The sequence below is a fragment of the Neoarius graeffei genome, chromosome 7, assembly GCF_027579695.1.
Source record: "Neoarius graeffei isolate fNeoGra1 chromosome 7, fNeoGra1.pri, whole genome shotgun sequence".
Taxonomy (NCBI): domain Eukaryota; kingdom Metazoa; phylum Chordata; class Actinopteri; order Siluriformes; family Ariidae; genus Neoarius; species Neoarius graeffei.
The window spans coordinates 46,063,907-46,081,661 of NC_083575.1; the positions used below are offsets into that span (position 1 = coordinate 46,063,907).

The 17,755-nt window shown below is 41.9% G+C and overlaps 1 protein-coding gene across 3 annotated transcripts in view; it reads right to left on the reverse strand.

The window, feature by feature from the left end:
• Positions 1–17,755, reverse strand: part of tet1 (tet methylcytosine dioxygenase 1) — a 101,719-nt gene that overhangs the window by 22,082 nt on the left and 61,882 nt on the right. For all 3 annotated transcript variants that reach the window (XM_060925775.1, XM_060925774.1, XM_060925776.1), the window contains 3 exons: positions 13,934–16,079; positions 13,747–13,837; positions 12,948–13,041 (listed from right to left, as the gene is read on the reverse strand). In XM_060925775.1, coding sequence (XP_060781758.1) covers positions 12,948–13,041; positions 13,747–13,837; positions 13,934–16,079 — 2,331 coding nt within the window. The remainder of the gene's footprint in view (positions 1–12,947; positions 13,042–13,746; positions 13,838–13,933; positions 16,080–17,755) is intronic.

Genomic DNA, 17,755 nt, shown 5'->3' on the forward strand with positions numbered 1-17,755 from the left:
ACATCACAGACAACTTCACCTGGTCTGTGAACACCGCGTCACTGGTCAAGAAGGCACAGCAACGTCTGCACTTCCTGCGTAGGATGAGAAGAGCCCACCTGCCCCCGCCCATCCTCACTACATTCTACAGAAGCACCATAGAGAGTGTTCTAACCAGCTGCATCTCTGTTGCCCCTTTTCCACCAAAGCAGTTCCAGGACTGGTTCGGGGTCAGTGCTTAGTTTGGAACCGGGTTTTCTGTTTCCACTGACAAAGAACTGGCTCTGGGGCCAGAAAAACCGGTTCCAGGCTAGCACCAACTCTCTGCTGGGCCAGAGGAAAGAACCGCTTACGTCAGCAGGGGGGGCGGAGCTGTTAAGACCAACAACAATAACAAGACCGCGAAAGATCGCCATTTTTAAGCGCCGAGAAGCAGCAGCTGTACAAACGCGAAGTCATCCATTATTATTATTGTTGTTGTTGTTGCTGCTGCTGCTTCCGTGTTGTTTTTGCTTCAATATTTGCGCCAAGGTTTATGCAAACGTAGCGACGTAACTGATGTATACAGCGACGTAATGACGTATACAGCGACGTAATGACGTATACAGCGACGTAACTGACGTATACAGCGACGTAACTGACGTGTCTCCTCTTAGCACCGCGAGCTATGGAAAAGCAAACTGGTTCTCAGCTGGCTCGCAAGTTGAACGAGTTGTGAACCAGCACCAGCACTGGCCCCGAACCAGCCCTGGAACTGACTTGGTGGAAAAGGGGTATGTGTGGTGTGGAGGCTACAGTGCCTCTGACTGGAAGACTGTGAGGAGAGTGGTGAGGACAGCAGAGAAAATCATTGGGACTTCTCTTCCCTCCATTCAGGACATTGCACCAAAGCGTTGCATGTCTCGAGCCAGAAACATCATCAGTGACCCCTCACACCCTCACTATAGACTGTTCTCCCCTCTGGCCTCTGGAAAGAGGTTCCGCAGCATTAGGTGCAGGACCACCAGGTTCTGTAACAGCTTTTCCCCCCAGGTCACCAGACTGCTGAACTCCAAACCCAAACTCTAAACTTCTATTTATAACTTGAACATTCCAAATTCCACAGATCACTTTATACTATTGCACTTTATAATATTTCTGCTGCTGCATAATTTAATTTAATACACTTCATATTTATTTCTGTGCTGAGCCAATTTGAAACGAAATTTCGTTTGGTGTACACTTGTTGCATACTGAATGACAATAAAGGTTGTCCAAGTCTAAGTCAAAAGCTTAGCATGCACTCAGCTTAGCTCATACTTGGTAATGTGCGATATATAATGTACGCATCAACCTATCACGGCTCATTGATGCTCCCGACAAAATAAATACGTCTGTTTCAAACGATGTAACCATCACTGCCCAAATACTTCCAAGTGTCCTTTATGTTAGCATGGATGTTAAACAATACATCCACTAGAGGGCAGCTCAGAGTCAAAAGTTTCTGACAACAACAAATTTGAATCTCCTCCCAGTTGTTCTGAAACAATTGTTTGTCCCTGTGCCTGGAAGAAGTAACATCATACAGATGTTTCAAGTTTCATAGTAAATCGCATAACCTGTCCTCAAAAAGTTCAACCATTTAATTTTTTTTGCTGTTGTGTCTTGCTTGAACTATTAGCTACACTGCCCCCATGATTTCCAGTGGTACTGCACCATCTCATCTCATCTCATCTCATCTCATCTCATCTCATCTCATCTCATTATCTCTAGCCGCTTTATCCTGTTCTACAGGGTCGCAGGCAAGCTGGAGCCTATCCCAGCTGACTATGGGCGAAAGGCAGGGTACACCCTGGACAAGTCGCCAGGTCATCACAGGGCTGACACATAGACACAGACAACCATTCACACTCACATTCACACCTACGGTCAATTTAGAGTCACCAGTTAACCTAACCTGCATGTCTTTGGACTGTGGGGGAAACCGGAGCACCCGGAGGAAACCCACGCAGACACGGGGAGAACATGCAAACTCTGCACAGAAAGGCCCTTGCCGGCCACGGGGCTCGAACCCGGACTGTGAGGCGACAGCGCTAACCACTACACCACCGTGCCGCCCGCACCATTTCATCCACATCTCTAAGCTTTCAGAAAATGTGCACAAATACAGATGAAATGAATGCAGAGGATGGACAGAAGGCTCTGTCCATATCTGTTAAAATATTCAACAGTCATTGGCCATTTTGTCAGGTACAACTGCACTTTTTTAGACTCACAAATACCTTGGAAGTATAAAACAGAAATAAACAAACAGTGGGTGGCAGCTGGTTTAACGGCAGTCGGCAGTGCACTGAAGTTAAAAACTCATTATTTGGGACACCTGCTTATAAAATCCATCCTAAAGTCACTGGTAGTGATAATTCTGTTTACTGATGAACAAACGGCTTTTGCAGAAATTGCAATAGTCAGATTTCATTAAAACTGAAATAAAAGGTTGCTATATAGCTAGGTAGGCCTCAGTGCTAACTTTTGACACCTTTTGCTCTGCAGGGCAAATGTCCTCAAAATTTTTTGCCCCTTTTGAATTTCCTTTTGCCCTAAAATTTTGCGGTATTTCGCGAGTTTAAAATTTAGCAAGTTTTCAAGTACACGGTTCAAGGCAATACTGATATGTTTTCTAGGGGTATAATTGAGTTATTTAGACAAAAGTACATGGTTGTTGTCTCATCTCATTATCTCTAGCTGCTTTATCCTGTTCTACAGGGTCGCAGGCGAGCTGGAGCCTATCCCAGCTGACTACGGGCGAAAGGCGGGGTACACCCTGGACAAGTCGCCAGGTCATCACAGGGCTGACACATAGACAACCACTCACATTCACACCTATGGTCAATTTAGAGTCACCAGTTAACCTAACCTGCATGTCTTTGGACTGTGGGGGAAACCGGAGCACCCGGAGGAAACCCACACGGACACGGGGAGAACATGCAAACTCCGCACAGAAAGGCCCTCGCCGGCCACGGGGCTCGAACCCGGACCTTCTTGCTGTGAGGCAACAGCGCTAACCACTACACCACCGTGCTGCCCTTATATGGTTGTTGTTTTTTTTTCCCAATTTAAAAAAACAACAACATTTATTTCTGCAACAGAAGAACAAGTCCTGAAAACATGAAACATAAATCAATATCATATATGTAAGACTTACGTACAGTATGAGTACATAATACATCTTTTTACAGAGAGTTTAGGACACAAAACACACTTTGTTTTGCCTATAACAATGACTAGCAATATTGCAAAGATGAATTATAAAACTAAAAACATTATAAAACAGGAGTCTGTACTGCAGTACTGTCTTATCATTCAGTTTGCCATTGCATTTAGGAGGAAATTAAACAACCTGTCCTCCTCATCTACATCAGCTTCTTGTGCAGCCTCTGCAAATTGTGGGCGCCATTCACGCTGTCTCTCCGTCTACCATAGGTGGACTGCCCTCTCAGCATTATATGCATCAAGATCCGGGCCCTGTAGAGCAGGGGTTTTCAACCTTTTCTGCTTTGAGGCCCACCTATTCATACTTGTACCGAGTCGGGGCCCATTAAAAAAGATCCCCAATTATTTTGGCTCATCTATTCTATTAGAATCTAATAATCTACTGTAAAGTGTATTAATGGGATGCAACATCACTCCCTGTTACAGATGGGAATTTAAATAAATGCAATAAAAACAAATTTTTAGATTGTAGGTATTGTATTTAAAACTGTATGGATGTGCCAGAAGCCAAACCATGCATTTGCAGTCAGAAGAGATTAATGATCCAAAAGTGGAGTCTGATCAATTAACGCAAGAACTTACTGCCATGTTTGTGTACAGCAAACAAGCAGGTTATTAAAACCAAGAGGTACACTCAAAAGAAGTGGATATAGAAACCACTCAATGGGATTAGATCCTTACACACTAACAAAGAAGGATTTTTTACCACCTAAATTTGACATTAGTAGAATAAAATTTGACCATATTGTAGCCGTAACTAAATACAATGACAACAGTCAAGCATACTATTAATTAACTTAATGTGAAGACAATTCACAGATAATCAACAGATTTTAAGTTTTTTTTTCAAAAGATTGTGTATTTTTTTAGTCTTTTGTATTTGTAATTATTTGTATCTGTACATGCACGACCCCACCAGCTCTGCTGATCAACTTATTGTGTTTAAATAAAGTTATTCATTCATTATAAGTTGGAAAATGATCCATCCGTTGAGTTCCCCAGCGTCTCAAACTACCTAGTCTGGCTAACGCGACTGCAAAGCTCTACGAGCTATTGGTCTGGCCAAGATATTAAGCCCAACCGTTTCCCAGAGCCCATGGTTGACTCGCCTGCCTGAAATGCCTCAGTTTGCTACTGGTCGAAGCCAGAAAAGGCTGTGATGAAGCTTAAACCAATCACATCACTCTTTCCTCTGACGTATGTGACGCGACGGGGCTAACTGTAGATTAAACTCTTACCGAAGCCGGTCAGGAGCAAGGCAAAAACGTCCTTCCTTTCAATAAATACCTCCAGGGCTGCTCTTTGCTCCGTTTTCAATGAGAACTTGCTCCATGTTCGTAATGTTTCTAGTGAATGAAGCGCTTCCGGCATAGATTCTGTAAACAATCTATGGCTTCCGGTCGCAGTTCTACTACGTCACTGCCTTGAACACGCCTCTACTCAGGGCCGTTGGAGATGCTCAAAGTTGATTGGTTCCCGATTTTTCGGGAGCTTGGAAGAGCTGTAGATAGCTTGCCTTGCCAGACTAAGCTCGCAACAGGCCCTCATGTTGCGTCACGCTTAGGATGGGCGGGCCCAGGCTACAAACTACCTGGTGCTGCAGACATCGTTCTACACAGACACACAGATGAAAACCTGGAAGAGCACGGAGGAGTACAACTTTTTATATGTGGCTGGGTTAAAGATCTGGGGATCAGGACACTAAGAATATCCTGTATTGTTTTTGCCCGGGTAAATAGGAGTTTTTGGGCTTTTTGTCCGCGTCTTTGCGATGGTTGCTAGGACGTCACAAGTTTTGGTATCGGGTGTACACAAACGACTGCCGCTCGATTCCCAATCCTCCCTGCCCTTCTCTTCCAGCAGGCATCACAGATCCACATAATTTACCCACAAATGTCTCTCTCTCTCTCTCTCTCTCTCTCTCCCTCTCTCTGTGCACACGTGTGCTCTGTGTGTGTGTGTGTGTGTGTGTGTGTGTGTGTGTGTGTGTGTGTGTGTGTATACGTGCGTGCGCTCTGTGTGTGTGTGTGTGTGCATGCGATCTCCAGTCACTTTTGATTCTTTTGACTGCTGAGAATCCCCAGTCACAGATGCTACTTGATAGGCGGATGATAAACACTATATGCACCACTTTAAGAACACACACAAATGCGTACGCGCACCTGAAGCGAGCCAATCAGAATCGCCGTTACAAATCGGGAAGAAAAAAAACAAAATGATGATCAGAAGGGAGGTGAGGATGCTGGTTAATACGTCCTGTTTTTTGTAATGTACTCACTTGAAAATCATTTTTGTGCTTAAAGAAGCCGACCATAGATGTGCCCAAATGGGCCTAACTCATTAAAATATTTCTGCCCGAACGTCTTGGTCAGGCAAATCGGGCATTCAGGCAATGCCTGGTGTTGAGGCTAGCTAGGTAGCTAGTGTGATAACCTCTCCATGTTTCAGATGTTTTTAACAGAAACTGCTAACAGTTTGTATTAGTGCATGTGTCCAGAAAAGTTAAGTATGACCCCAATTCGAAACAAATTGGGATACTGGGTAAAATATAAACAAAAACAGAATGCAATGATTTGAAAATCATAGAAACCTTGTATTTCATTGAGAATAGTACAAAGAAACATATCAAATGTTGAAACTGAGAAATTGTACTGTTTTTTGAAAAATATATGCTCATTTTGAATTTGATGTCAGCAACACATTTAAAAAAAGTTTGGCCAGGGGCGTGTTTATTACTGAGCTGCATCACCTCTATTTTTAATAACACTATGTAAATATTTGGGAACTGAGGAGATCGATTGCTGTAGTTTTGAAAGTGAAATGTTGTCCCATTCTCACGTGATGTACAATTTCAGTTGCTCAATATTTCGGGGTCTCCTTTGTCATATTTAGTGCTTCATAATGCGCCAAATGTTTTCAGTGGGAGACAGGTCTAGACTGCAGGCAGGCCAGTTTAGCACCTGGTCTATCTTACCATGCCATGCAGTTGTAATACATGCAGAATGTGGTTTGGCATCGTCTTGCCTAAAAATGACATTGTCTGGATGGTAGTATGTTGCGCCTAAGCCTGTATATATCCTTCAGCATTAATAGTGCCTTAGCTACCCATGTCATGTGCACTAATGCACCCTCATACCATCAGAGATGCTGGCTTTTGAACTGTGCACTGATAACAAGCCGGATGGTCCCGCTCTTGTTTAGCCCAGAGGACATGGCGACCCTGATTTCTAAAAAGAATTTAAAATTTCAATTCATCAGACCTCGGGACAATTTTCCACTTTGCCTCAGTCTATACTAAAAGAGCTCAGGCCTAGAGAAGGTGGCAGTGTTTCTGGATATTGTTTATATCTGGTTTTAATTTGCATTTGCGGATGCAGTAATGAACCGTTTTCACAGACGATGGTTTTCTGAAGTGTTCCTGAGTCCATACAGTGATTTCCACTACAGACACGTGTCTGCTTTTAATGCAGTGCCGCCTGAGGGCCTGAAAATCACAGGCGTCCACTGTCAGTTTTCAGCCTTGTCTCTTGCGTACAGAGATTTCTCCAGACTCTCTGAATCTTTTAATGATATTATGGACCATAGATGATGTGATCCCCAAATTCTTTGCAATTTTACATTGAGGAATGTTATTCTTAAATTGCTGCACTGTTTGTCCACGCAGTCTTTCACAGAGCGGTGAACCCCGCCCCATCTTTACTTCTGAGAGACTCCGCCTCTCTGGGATGCTCTTTTATACCCAATCATGTTACTCACCTGTTGCCAATTAACCAAATTAAGTTTTTTTTTTTAACAGTACACAACTTCTCCAGTCTTTGGCTGCCCCTGTCCCAACTTTTCTGAAACATGTTGCTGGTAGTAAATTCAAAATTAGTATATATTTTTCAAAAAACAATACGACATTTGATATGCTGTCTTTGTACTATTTTCAATGAAATATAGGGTTTCCAAATCATCACATCATGTTTTTATTTATGTTTTACACAACGTCCCAAGTTTTTGGAAATGGGGTTGTAGGTGTGAGACGGTGAATTCTGTGGTGAAATCAGAAAAGTTAAAACATGTATATGTACATGTAATGAACAGTTAGAATGCGATGCGCGAGCTGCAGCCGATCTCTTCTGAGAATGCTGTCAGACAAGTGCATCCACACCTTTTTACTTCTTAGTCGAGGAACATTTTAAAAACTTATTTCTGGGAGAAAATAAAAAAAATGTACAGATACCAGGATAGGGAAAAGTAACTGTATGAATTAGACACTGTAGATAGAAAGTTTCAACAAGAAAAGTGACATGGAAAAAAAAAAAAAGCTATTTTATCATTGAAACTCATGGGGATGGGTGGGGCTAAAAACTGTACTGCAACCAGACAGCAGGAATGCAAGACCTGTGGTGGCTTCACTTTTTTGGAGATGATGTACGGTCCATTCTATATACAGTTGATGGTTTACCCTGACAAGTATGGCAACATGCAGTGTACTATGAGTATCCAGATGGTGTACTCAAAATGGTCACACCGCACACTTCTCACTCTCAGTGGTTGCCATCTTGGCACTGCATAGGAAGGAGAGGGTCAGTCAACCTATTTTCAGCCAGTTGGAGACAGCAAAAAAGCCAGCAGATATTTTTTTGGCGGGTTGTGCAACAATTGCAGTCAAGTGTTGGACAACCCTGTGAGCTTTGCCCTTCTCTTCCTGTATATATCACCATGGTTGTCATCTTGGCAATGCAGAGGAAGGAGAGGATCAATCAACCTATTTTCAGCCAGTTGGAGCCAGAAAAAAAAAAGTCAGCAGATATTTTTTGGCTAGTTACGTGATCATTGTGGTCATATGTTATGATCGTCATATTCGGTAAGTGCAAAAACTTACCGTGTTTGAATTAAGACAGCACTACCCTGTCGAAATTCAAACCTTATGCAAGTAAGTACATAGTTAGCACAGTGTACTACGACCCCAATTCCCAAAAAGTTGGGACAAAGTACAAATTGTAAATAAAAACGGAATGCAATGATGTGGAAGTTTCAAAATTCCATATTTTATTCAGAATAGAACATAGATGACATATCAAATGTTTAAACTGAGAAAATGTATCATTTAAAGAGAAAAATTAGGTGATTTTAAATTTCATGACAACAACACATCTCAAAAAAGTTGGGACAAGGCCATGTTTACCACTGTGAGACATCCCCTTTTCTCTTTACAACAGTCTGTAAACGTCTGGGGACTAAGGAGACAAGTTGCTCAAGTTCTTGTCTAATGTAGGATTCTAGTTGCTCAACTGTCTTAGGTCTTTTTTGTCGTATCTTCCGTTTTATGATGCGCCAAATGTTTTCTATGGGTGAAAGATCTGGACTGCAGGCTAGCCAGTTCAGTACCCGGACCCTTCTTCTACGCAGCCATGATGCTGTAATTGATGCAGTATGTGGTTTGGCATTGTCATGTTGGAAAATGCAAGGCCTTCCCTGAAAGAGACGTCATCTGGATGGGAGCATATGTTGCTCTAGAACCTGGATATACCTTTCAGCATTGATGGTGTCTTTCCAGATGTGTAAGCTGCCCATGCCACACGCACTAATGCAACCCCATACCATCAGAGATGCAGACTTCTGAAATGAGCGCTGATAACAACTCGGGTCGTCCTTCTCCTCTTTAGTCCGAATGACACGGCGTCCCTGATTTCCATAAAGAACTTCAAATGTTGATTCGTCTGACCACAGAACAGTTTTCCACTTTGCCACAGTCCATTTTAAATTAGCCTTGGCCCAGAGAAGACATCTGCGCTTCTGGATCATGTTTAGATACGGCTTCTTCTTTGAACTATAGAGTTTTAGCTGGCAACGGCGGATGGCACGGTGAATTGTGTTCACAGATAATGTTCTCTGGAAATATTCCTGAGCCCATTTTGTGATTTCCAATACAGAAGCATGCCTGTATGTGATGCAGTGCCGTCTAAGGGCCCGAAGATCACGGGCACCCAGTATGGTTTTCCGGCCTTGACCCTTACGCACAGAGATTCTTCCAGATTCTCTGAATCTTTTGATGATATTATGCACTGTAGATGATGATATGTTCAAACTCTTTGCAATTTTACACTGTCGAACTCCTTTCTGATATTGCTCCACTATTTGTCGGCGCAGAATTAGGGGGATTGGTGATCCTCTTCCCATCTTTACTTCTGAGAGCTGCTGCCACTCCAAGATGCTCTTTTTATACCCAGTCATGTTAATGACCTATTGCCAATTGACCTAATGAGTTGCAGTTTGGTCCTCCAGCTGTTCCTTTTTTGTACCTTTAACTTTTCCAGCCTCTTATTGCCCCTGTTCCAACTTTTTTGAGATGTGTTGCTGTCATGAAATTTCAAATGAGCCAATATTTGGCATGAAATTTCAAAATGTCTCACTTTCGACATTTGATATGTTGTCTATGTTCTATTGTGAATACAATATCAGTTTTTGAGATTTGTAAATTATTGCATTCCGTTTTTATTTATAATTTGAACTTTATCCCAACTTTTTTGGAATCGGGGTTGTACATGGAAGCGTACTAACGGAAACATGCAAATTGAGACACAGCTATAATTTATCAGGCATTTAGAGACGTATGAAGGCGCTATACCATTAACAAATTTAGATACTAGTAATACAATTTTATAGTAATTTCTAAAGGAAGCCAGCATCCAGTGGAGTGGTGCTAAAACTGAACTCATATGATTTTGTTTTCTAGTGCATGTTATTATTCTTGTTGCTGCATTTTGCCAAGTTGTAGTTTGTTTGCTGTAACTACAGGAAGTCCTGTGAGTAATGCAGTACAATAGTCAAGGCTATTACACGAGTTCATCACCAGGTTGAACTCGTTTACTGACTGTAAGAGGATAGCAGTATGGATCATTCTCTCATTGTATTCATCCCCCCTTGGTGTTTGTCCTGTTTTGTTGCATTACAAGCTGGAATTAAAATGGATTTTTGGAGGGTGAGCACTATTTGATTTACACAATATGCCTACAACTTTCAAGGTGCAAATTGTTGTTTTATTGTGACAAACAATAATTAAGATGAAAAAAAAACAGAAATCTGGAGTGTGCATAAGTATTCACCCCCTTTCGTATGAAACCCCTAAATAAAAGCTGGTCCGACCAATTCACTTCATAAGTCACATAATTAGTTGATTAAGATCCACCTGTGTGCAATCAAAGTGTCACATGATGTCTGTATAAATCAACCTGTTCTGGAAGGACCCTGACTCTACAACACTACTAAGCAAGCAACATGAGAACCAAGGAGCCTCCAAACAGGTCAGAGACAAAGCTGTGAAGAAGTACAGATCAGGGTTGGGTTATAAAAAAATAAAAAATAAAAAAAAATCCCAAACTGTGAACATCCCAGGGAGCACCATTAAATCCATTATAGCAAAGTGGAAAGAATATGGCACCACTACAAACCTGACAAGAGAAGGCCGCCCACCAAAACTCACAGACCAGGCAAGGACAGCATTAATCAGAGATGCAACAAAGACACCAAAGATAACACTGAAGGGGCTGCAAAAATCCACAGCGGAGATGGGAGTATCTGTCCATAGGACCACTTTAAGCCGAACACTCCACAGAGCAGGGCTTTATGGAAGAGTGGCCAGAAAAAAGCCACTGCTTAAAAAAAAACATAAGAAAACACATTTGGAGTTTGCCCAACAGCATGTGGCAGACTCCCCAAACTCATAGTTTTCATCTGCAGGGACAGGAAAGCTGGTCAGGACTGAAGGAAAGATGGATGGTACTAAATACAAGGCAATTCTGGAGGAAAACCTGTTTGAGTCAGCCAGAGGTTTGAGACTGGGACAAAGGTTCACATTCCAGCAGGACAAGGACCCTAAACGTACTGCTAAAGCTTCACTGGAGTGGTTTAAAGGGAAACATTTACATGTCTTGGAATGGCCTAATCAAAGCCCAGACCTCAATCTAATTGAGAATCTGTGGCCTACCTTGAAGATTGCTGTACATCAACGCAACCCATCTAACTTGAAGGAGTTGGAGCAGTTTTGCCTTGAGGAATGGGCAAAAATCCCAGTGGCTAGATGTGCTAAGCTAATAGAGACATACCCCAAGAGACTTGCAGCTGTAATTGTAGCAAAAGGTGGCTCTACAAAGTATTGACTTTTTGGGGGTGAATACCTATGCACACTCCAGATTTCTGTTTTTTCATCTTAATTATTGTTTGTGTCACAATTAAAAAACAATTTGCACCTTTAAAGTGGTAGGCATGTTGTTTAAATCAAATAGCGTTAACCCCCCCCGAAAACCTATTTTAATTCCAGCTTGTAATGTAACATAACAGGACAAACACCAATGGGGATGAATACTTTTGTAAGACACTGTATATGTAATCACATTTGAGCTGGCAGTATACTGGGTAGTGAAAATGCTGATTGATAAATTTGGAAAAGATTTAGCCACAGGAGCTTCTAGACCTGGGCGTAACCTTTAAACCAAAAAAATAATACTTACAATAAACACATACACCAACAAGAACACTTTCATCTGGGGGGGAAAAATTACATTAAATATATATTTAGTAGGGCTGTAACGATACACCCAACTCACGATTCGATTCGTATCGCAATTTTTGACCCACGATTCGATACGCCCACGATTTTTTTTAAATGTTTTTTTAAAGTAGTAAATTTGACTTATTAACATTTACTTACTTACATTAACTATTTAATAACAAATAATTCAGACCACTGCAGAGAATGAGTAATATGTATGCAAAAATGAACAAATGTATATCCAAAGATTGTTTTATTTCTCAAAATAATACTGTTGAGCCGGAAGCTCTGTTTTTTTCGGTTCTGAAAAAGTCATTTTTCCAAATCGTGTAAATCCGTTAAGATTTTTTTGGGGGGGGGTGGCTCTCTCACTGTCTCATAGGGCCAATGATTTTCTGTGATCGCGGAAAACAGATGGAAATTACGGAATTTTTATGGTGAAACATTGCTCGCGTGTCAAAATGTAACTGCCGCAGAAGGCTTCCGCCCAAGCAGACATGCCTTCAGTGTTGCCAGATATTGCTAACGTTTTCCACCCCAAAATATGTTCAAAACCAGCCAAAAAGCACCTAAACCTGCCCAATCTGGCAACACTGCATGCCTTTCCGGTCAAGTGATTGTGATTGGCTTGTGGCACACCTAGCCAGCCAATGAGCTGCTTGTTTACAGATTCGCTCCCCGTGTCGCAACCAGAATGGCGACCGCTTAAAAGAAATGAATGCTCTGCCAGTGGCGAGTGTGGACATTGCGTGACTCGCAGAAGATTGTCGCAGGTCGGCGAAAAAATGACTTACTAATAGATATAAAAAAATAAAAGTAATTTAAGTAAGTTTAAAATGTAATTTAAATAAAAAGTAAAGTATTCATAAATTGAAGTTTGGAAGCGCCTCTGTTTTTGGGCTGAGGAGAAGTTTGAAAGGGTGTACCGTGATTCTGCCTTCTTGTATCGCGATACGGATCGTGGCTCTGTGTATCGCGATTTCGATTTCGATACGCATATCGCTACAGCCCTAATATTTAGGTCTGTCAGCCCTGTGATGACCTGGCGACTTGTCCAGGGTGTACCCCGCCTTTCGCCCGTAGTCAGCTGGGATAGGCTCCAGCTCGCCTGCGACCCTGTAGAACAGGATAAAGCGGCTACAGATAATGAGATGAGATGAGATATATTTAGGTCACTTACCCACTTGGCTATTGGACAACCCTGTGAGCTTCGCCCTTCTCTTCCTGTATATACCACCACTTCCATGCGTACGGCTTTGCCTTTCTCCCCATACCTAAAAGGAAAAATGTGGTTTTCAAGACTGAGAAGGAATCCATTACACATTGCATCTAAATGCATCACAGACATGAGCCTGCAGCAGGTCATCTGTGAGCCTACAGTGTGGTAAAAGTTACTCTACTGGGCCCCTTCAGCACAGAAAAGTGGCTTCCTGTTGTAACTTCAGTAGTGCATGAGAACCCTGGTCTTTCTGCTTGTACACACTTTCTGTGTTTCTACGTGCAGTTTTACAAAGTTTCAGAATGTTGCACAAATAAAAAGCAAGCGTCAGGTAATAGCGGAGGAAAATCATGACCAAATTTATACTGTACAGGTAACTAGTATACTTAGTTAACTGTGTAATTTAATAAAGTGTAATTATTTAGATATTTTATCAAGTTCATTTTCTTTTGCACTACGTAAAGGAGTAAGGAAAGAAAGAGAGAATGCCTCTTTCCTTCCTTGTCTTCTATGCTTCTCTTTACTTTTCAGTCCCAATGAAGGAGGCTTATCCTCCCACTCATCAAAACTAAATTTTTAAAAATTAAAAATCAATTTAATGCTATTACACCACACCATATTGCATCAAAACAGGTCTCGGTTATCTTATATTTAATGGGGATTCTTCAAATGTACATTTCACACTTCACACATCATCTCCACTCAGGAAAAAAGATCGTAAAATTTACGCAATGAAGAGATTAAGATTAAAGTATGTCACCTGTTCTCCATCAACTCCCGTACTGCCGCTACAGTTGGCCCAGATCCAAGATGTGTGTAGAATGGGCCTTCTTCCTTCTCAGTGATTTGTTCTACAAATAAAAAATGCAATGCGTTTGTGAAAAATTCCTCTTGTTAATTGTATTTGGGTTCTTTTTAAAATCCATCAGTGATGTTTTACAGCTTACCCATACAGTCACAGGAGGGAGGGTCCAATGTTCTTTTTGAGGGAGTGTTGATCAGATTCTTGGCTGGGGTGTCCAGAAACTTTAATGGAGATTCCAAAAAGCTGTTGAGTGTGTGCTTGGTGGGAGTGTGTTCTTCGGGACATTCTACATCACCATTTTCCATATGCTGAGCTGACACAGACAACACGGTCACAGAGCCGGATGTCTCTACTTGGTAATACCCGTTCTGATCAGTGGAAGCCTGACGTGGCTCATAGTTGAGACTGTTTACTTTATGTTGCCTCCCTGGACTGACTGATGGGTCTGGCCTTTGGCCATTAGGCATGGCACAGGGGGCTTGTGATTTAGCACCATGATTCAGCACACTGTGGGTTTTCGATACCTGAGAAATAAAATGTTCTTCACATTCATGCCTCTGGCCTTGGGTAGCACCTATGTGACCATTTGTGAGACTATGACAATGTCCATTTGGTTGACACTGGTAGCCATGGCAGTGATCCAAAGCTGCATGGTCTGTTTTGAAATGCTGAGTGTTCTGGTTCCCAGAGCTCATGAGACCCTGCAGGTCCAAGTGCTCTCTCTTGTGGGAGTTGCTGAAATGGAAAAGTCGCCTATTTTCATTATTGGCATGTCCTAAGTATTTTTTCAAGTCTATTTGCGTCTGGGGCAGAAACGGATTCCTTTTGGAGTGCAATTTTGCCTTTTGCTGCAAGGCCTCCCTTTTACCCTTCATCTTGAGAAGTGCTTTGCCATTGGGTGATCTCTTGGCTAGTGGTATCCTGTGATTTCCTCCCTCAATCTCAGTGGCTCTCTTTTTTGATATCCTTGGACTCGAGGAGGTTGATTTTGTTTTCCTTTGCCTTTTAAAATGTTGCCCAATGGCATGGTGATTGCATTTTATGGTCTGAACTGGCAATCCCTTAGGTGGACTGTTTTCAGAAGATACTGGCTTGTGTTGTGATTCGATCATGAATGCAAGCTGCACCAACTGGGCAGCAACCTCCTCTTCATCTCTCCTTCTTGAGCTATGTGTTCTATCAATATGTTTGACCTTTTTAAAAGTGCCATCTATCCTCTCTGTTTTACAAAGTGCTTGACTTAATCTTCCATTCCCTTGGGTGTGCAAGATTTTTTCACATTCTGAGCTAGCCTTTAAGAGATCATGTAAAGAGAGTTTGTACGGGGTGGGTGTGCTGCAGTGGGTGGAATTTTCTTGCCTGTTGAATGGACTGCAAATAACAGATGTCTGATGCAATGATGAACTAATTACTGGGACCTTATTGGAAACAACCTCTGATAGAGATTTAGCTTCTTGAAGAGGTATAAGTTTGCTTGATGCAAAGTTTGTGGATAATGTGCTTTCATTCTGAGGGTTCTGACCCTGATTATCTATCTTGAGGGGCACTGTTTCTGGGGTAGCTGCCAACTGGGTTAAGGCCTCAATAGCTATGGCCTGATCAATGCTTATGCTCCTATGCTGAACTAAAGACTGGATATTAGGAAAAGACAGTGCAACCGAGTCTTGATGATGAGGGTTATCATCATCTTCTGGATTTTCAAAAATCTGTTCTTCGGGTTTCTGACTCTGATTTGGTTCTTCTCTTTCACTTTTAGAAGAACAGATATCTGAGGTCTGTGGACCAAATAGCTTCTCCTTCAAAGCCTTCCTATCAGGGATGGAGTAACATACTACAGTTGCTAGTGTAGACAAAGCATCTTCGTAGTAGACACTACTATCTAAGTGGGACGTAATTTGTTCATCTGCCGCCATACTTGGCTCTTCCATTTTGATCTTTCCATTTTCCATCTTTTCAGGAAGTGCCTCAGGTGGTTGAATGCTGGTGAGCATGTTCAAAGTCCTCTGGGACTCAGATTGTGTTTTGGTGGGATCTGTATGTTTCTCAGTGTTTGGCTTTACATGTTTAGCACCATTGTGAGCGTCATGATGAGTAGGAAGTGCATGGTAGCTGACAGCAGGCTGGAGCTCATTCTCAGCTGGTGTTGGTGCAGGGCCGTGCTGGAGAGGCGTGGGCGAGTCAGGTGGAGCAGAGTGTTCTTGAGATACATCACATGCCTCATCCTCTGGCACCTCCTCCTCCATCTGCTCTGAACTAGTGCCATTTATTGAGATGCCCTGTGACTCAACCTGGGCAAGGAAAAACAGAATGATGACTAAACTGGTCTTGGCATCGGAGTAATGTGGCACATATTGTTACTGGCCATCACAAATCAACAGCCTGATGGTGCCACAGCAGGACTATGGCCTGAACTCAAATAAATGCACATTTTGAGAAGGACATGTCAGTAAAGACAGTGCCCTCCCCAATTACTGCCACCACTTGTAAAAACTAGTAAAAGGGGTTAGAAAAAATCCACCTTTTGGTAAAGTAGCTTCATCTCACACTGAAAAAATGAGAAAAATCCAACCTTTAATTGAAATAAATTTATTCAGAGAAAAACAAATCCATCATCAAGAAATAATTATTTTCAACAAAAACATGTGTCACTATTATTAGCACCCCTGGAAATCATACTGAATACAATGTAACTGAAGCATGTTTCCCTTTTAAATTGTAAATTTTTGAGTTGACTGGAGTGTGTAGGAACTTTCAAGCTTTAATCCATGACTTCCTGATTAACCAGGGTACAAATATGAGGTGACATAGAGGCAAATTCTCTTAGTCATCCATCAACATGGGAAAGATAAGAGAACATGTAAACCAAATGAGGGAGAAGTGTGTTGACCTTCATAAGTCAGGGAATGGTTATAAAAAATAGCTGCTCACCTGAAAATGTCCATTTCTACTGTTAGGGCAAGAATTAAAAAGTGGACACCAACTGGAACTGTTACAAACTTGAACCCAAGTTTGAACCCAAGGACGAGGACCCAAGTTTATTATGCATTTGTACAGTGAGGAGGAGGGTAAGGGAGGCAAAACAAAGAATCTCCAAGGATCACTGTTGGTGAATTACAAGAAAAAGTAAAATCTTGGCATTTCCAAGTCTCCAAAACCACCATCAGACGCCACCTCCATGCCAACAGATTATTTGGAAGATACGGCAGAAAAAAAGCCTTTTCTGTCAGTTAACCACAAATGTTTTATAACGCTGTATCTTCAGTGCCTGCCCTGAAGTTTGCACAACACTACTACAACTAAAACTGTATTCTATGGACTGATGTAACAAAAATGGAAATTTCGGGCAATAAACACTTGAGGTGGGTTTGGCGTAAAAAGAAGGATGGCTATAATGAAAAGAACCGGATCCCAACTGTAACATATGGTAGAAGTTCTGTGATGTTTTGGGGTTGTTTTTCCTCCAAAGGCCCTGGAAACTTTGTTAGGGTACATGTCATCATGGACTCCATGAAATACCAGGACATTTTAAATCAAAATCTGGACACCTCTGCCAGGAAACTAAAACTGGGTCGTCATTGGAGCTTCCAGCAGGACAATGATCCGAAGCGTATGTCCAAATCAACACAAAAATGGTTAGCTGACCACAGAATCAAGCTTCTGCCATGGCAAGCTCAGTCCCCTGACCTGAACCCCATTGAAAACCTATGGGATGAACTGTAGAGGAGAGAGAGCACAAAAGAGGACCTGGATGATGTGGAGAGATTGTGTAAAAAGGAACGGTCTCAGATGCCCTGCTCTGTATCGCCAACCTTATAAAATGTTAGAGGAGAAGACTCAGTGCTGTTTTACTGGCAAAGGGAGGTTGTACAAAGTATTAAATGCAGGGGTGCCAATAATAGTGGGACATGTGTTGTTGTTGAAAATAATTACTTCTTGATGAGTGATTTATTTTTTGTCTGAATAA